The following is a 3,183-nucleotide window of genomic DNA, read 5'->3' as shown; positions in this document are numbered from 1 at the left end:
GTCAAGACTCGGACACCGCAGCGTGGACCCGAGACCCCCCCCCATCTCCCCCCACCCCGTTGTGGATTTGTTGTTTTGGTTCACGTCGCGTGACGCCGCGTGCGGTGTCCGTCTCGCGCCACTCGCCGTTTACGCACCTGCGATCGGCGCGGTAGGGCTACGTGCGGCGCGAGAGGAGTTCGACACACACCACGCGACACACAACACGTGACACACACCACACGCGACACACACCACGTGACACGCGACACACGAACGCACGTGTCGCGCGCGCGCGCGCAGCGCAGAGAGGCTCGATGGCGCGTTGCTTCGAGTCGACGCAACTCGAGTCGGGAGTTGCACGCGGCGGCGATGTTGTTGTGAGACGAGGTATAGATGTGTGGTCGCGGCGACGATGATGATGATGATGACGATGTTGACGATGACGACGACAACGATGATGATGACGACGATTATGACGATGATGATGACGACGATTATGACGACGATGAGTACGCCGATGATGACGCCGATGACGATGAAGACGACGAAGACGACGACGAAGAACGATGCTGCTGATGAGGAAGACACCGACGAGGACGACGACGAGGAGGAGGAGGCTTGTCTCACGCGAGTCGCGTGGCGCTCGTGAGCGCGGCCGCCGCGTGCTGGATGCCGGCCGCGTGCTCCCTCGCCTTGGCGCGGAGGATCGCGATGCTGCACGAGCGGCGCTCCTCCACCGAACCGGGCCCCGGCCCCGGCACCGTGGACATGGCCGAGGAAGCCGAAGGAGTGAGCGCCGAGGAAGGGGCCAGAGCGAGGGCCGCCGCTGGAGCCGTCGGGGTCAGACTCGGGGCTCGTGCGGGCGGAGTCGTGGGAGGCGAGTGGACACGTGGCCTCATGCCCAGCCACACGTACTTGGACTGCAGCTGCTCTCTGATCGCCTGCTGATGATGAAGATGATTGTGCTGATGCTGATTCTGCTGCTGCTGATGATGATGTTGGTTCTGGTGATGTTGGATGCGCACGGAGGCCGATGGAGATGACGAGTCGCTGCCTTCGTGACTCGATTCTCCTGAGTCGCCTCGAGCCGACTCGGAGAGGTCATCATCATCACCACCATCGCCACCACCACCATCATCATCAACATCACCACCATCATCATCAACATCAACATCTCGGGCATCGCCATCATCAACACCATCACCGTCGTGGCTTGAGGCACTGACTCGGAAACTGCCGTCTCCGCCTCCTCGTTCATCTTCAAGTCCTCCTCCGTCTAGGTCTTCATCATCACCTCGTCCACCATCATCATCAGCACCATCACCACCACCATCACTCCCTCCTCCTCCTCCAGCCCCGGTAGCGGAGTCGCTCGCCTTCCCGGCCATCTTCATCTGGCGCCGCATCTTGGCCCTTCTGTTCTGGAACCAAACCTGGAAGAAGAAGACGATGATGATGGTGGTGGCGGTGATGGTGGCGGTGATGATGGTGGCGGCGTTAGCGGTGGTTGTGATGATGTGATAATAGTAATAATCATGATTATGTTGATGGTGATGATTGTGGTGATGATGATCATGATGATGGTGGCGGTGGTAGTGGTGGTTATGATATTGATGATGATGATAATGATCATGATGATGATTGTGATGATGATAATGATCATGATGATGATGGCAAAATGATGTTGGCAGTGGTGGTGATGTTGACAAATGATGGTCACGACGATGGTGGTAGTGATGATGATGATGGCATGATAATAATGACGGTGAAAGATGGTGGTGATGATGGTGGTGATTACCGTGATGGTTGTGGCGTCAATGATTATGATGGAGATTATGATGGTAATGATGATCGTGGGGATGACGAGGAGAAGGAGGATGGTAGTGGTGATGATGGTGATGATGGTGATGTGCGCAAGTCGCGTGAGTGCTCTAAGTAAAACGAGTGCGCCCTCTGCGGCCTTGCAAATAGGCCCCGACAACCTACTTGCTGTACCTCTATTCTATATTCTTATCCGGTGTTCTTTTATTTTTTACCGAATCAGGACCGCCTTTTGGCGACCACCACCAAAGACAAAGAACCCCCATGTAGCCTCAACAGAACGGTTGGGGCAAGGGCCGTTCGCTGTTAGCGAGTAGCAACCCATTAAGCTCCGAACGGCATACGAACGGGATTGGTGGCTGTCAAGACCCCCCCACTCCCCCCACTAACCCCCCCACCACCTCCCAACCACCCCCCCACCCCCCCTCACCACCCCCCCCACCACCCCCCCCTCACCCCCAGCACCCCCCACCTCCACCCCACCACCACCCACCCCACCCACCACTCCCTCCACTACCCCCCCCCACCACCCTTCCACCCCCACCACACCCCCCACCCCCCACCTCCACCCCCACCATCCCCCCACCACCCCCCCACCTCCACCCCCGCCAACCCACCCTCCCACTACCCCCCACCTCCACCCCCACCACCCCCGCCAACCCACCCCCCCCACTACCCCCCACCTCCACCCCCCCACTACCCCCCACCACCCCCCCCCACCACCCCTCGTCCCCCACGCCCTGCCTCCTCACCTGCACCCCCAGCACCTCCACCACCCCCCCCCCTCTCTCGTCCCCCACGCCCTGCCTCCTCACCTGCACCCCCAGCACCTCCACCACCCCCCCCCTCTCTCGTCCCCCACGCCCTGCCTCCTCACCTGCACCCCCAGCACCTCCACCACCCCCCCGCTCTCTCGTCCCCCACGCCCTGCCTCCTCACCTGCACCCTGGCCTCGATGAGGTCGAGGCGAAGCGCCAGGGCCTCGCGCATGAAGATGTCCGGGTAGTGCGTGCTGGCGAAAGCTCGCTCGAGCTCCTCCAGCTGCCAGCTGCTGTAGTTCGCCCTCGCCCGCCTCTGCTTGGTGGGCTTCGTCTCGTCTGGGGGGCACACACAGATTGAACCCGCGTGGCCGTGGACAACGCTGTTGGGCGGGGCAAGTGCTGTTCGCGAGTGGCGTCACGTGGCGTGCACGCACACAATGTCCCAAACCTCACCACACACAATGTCCCAAACCTCAACACACACAATCTCACAAACCTCACCACACACTCAACCAATTACACAAACCTCAACACACACACTATGTCCCAAACCTCACCACACACACTCACCCAATCTCACAAACCTCACCACACACTCAACCAATCACACAAACCTCAA

The 3,183-nt window shown here is 60.0% G+C and overlaps 1 protein-coding gene across 1 annotated transcript; it reads right to left on the bottom strand.

The window, feature by feature from the left end:
• Window positions 1-371: 371 nt before the first annotated feature.
• Window positions 372-2,963, bottom strand: LOC144742084 (uncharacterized; the record flags this gene model as incomplete). Its single annotated transcript, XM_078624586.1, has 2 exons — window positions 372-1,415; window positions 2,743-2,963. Coding segments are annotated over 2 exons (1,031 nt in total), but the record flags the coding sequence as incomplete, so codon positions are not given.
• Window positions 2,964-3,183: the final 220 nt, after the last annotated feature.

Source organism: Lampetra planeri, unplaced genomic scaffold, assembly GCF_965212315.1.
Source record: "Lampetra planeri unplaced genomic scaffold, kcLamPlan1.2.h2 scaffold_849, whole genome shotgun sequence".
Classification (NCBI taxonomy): domain Eukaryota; kingdom Metazoa; phylum Chordata; class Hyperoartia; order Petromyzontiformes; family Petromyzontidae; genus Lampetra; species Lampetra planeri.
Note: the sequence above shows the minus strand (reverse complement) of the source record. Positions and strands in the feature narration are given on the sequence as shown.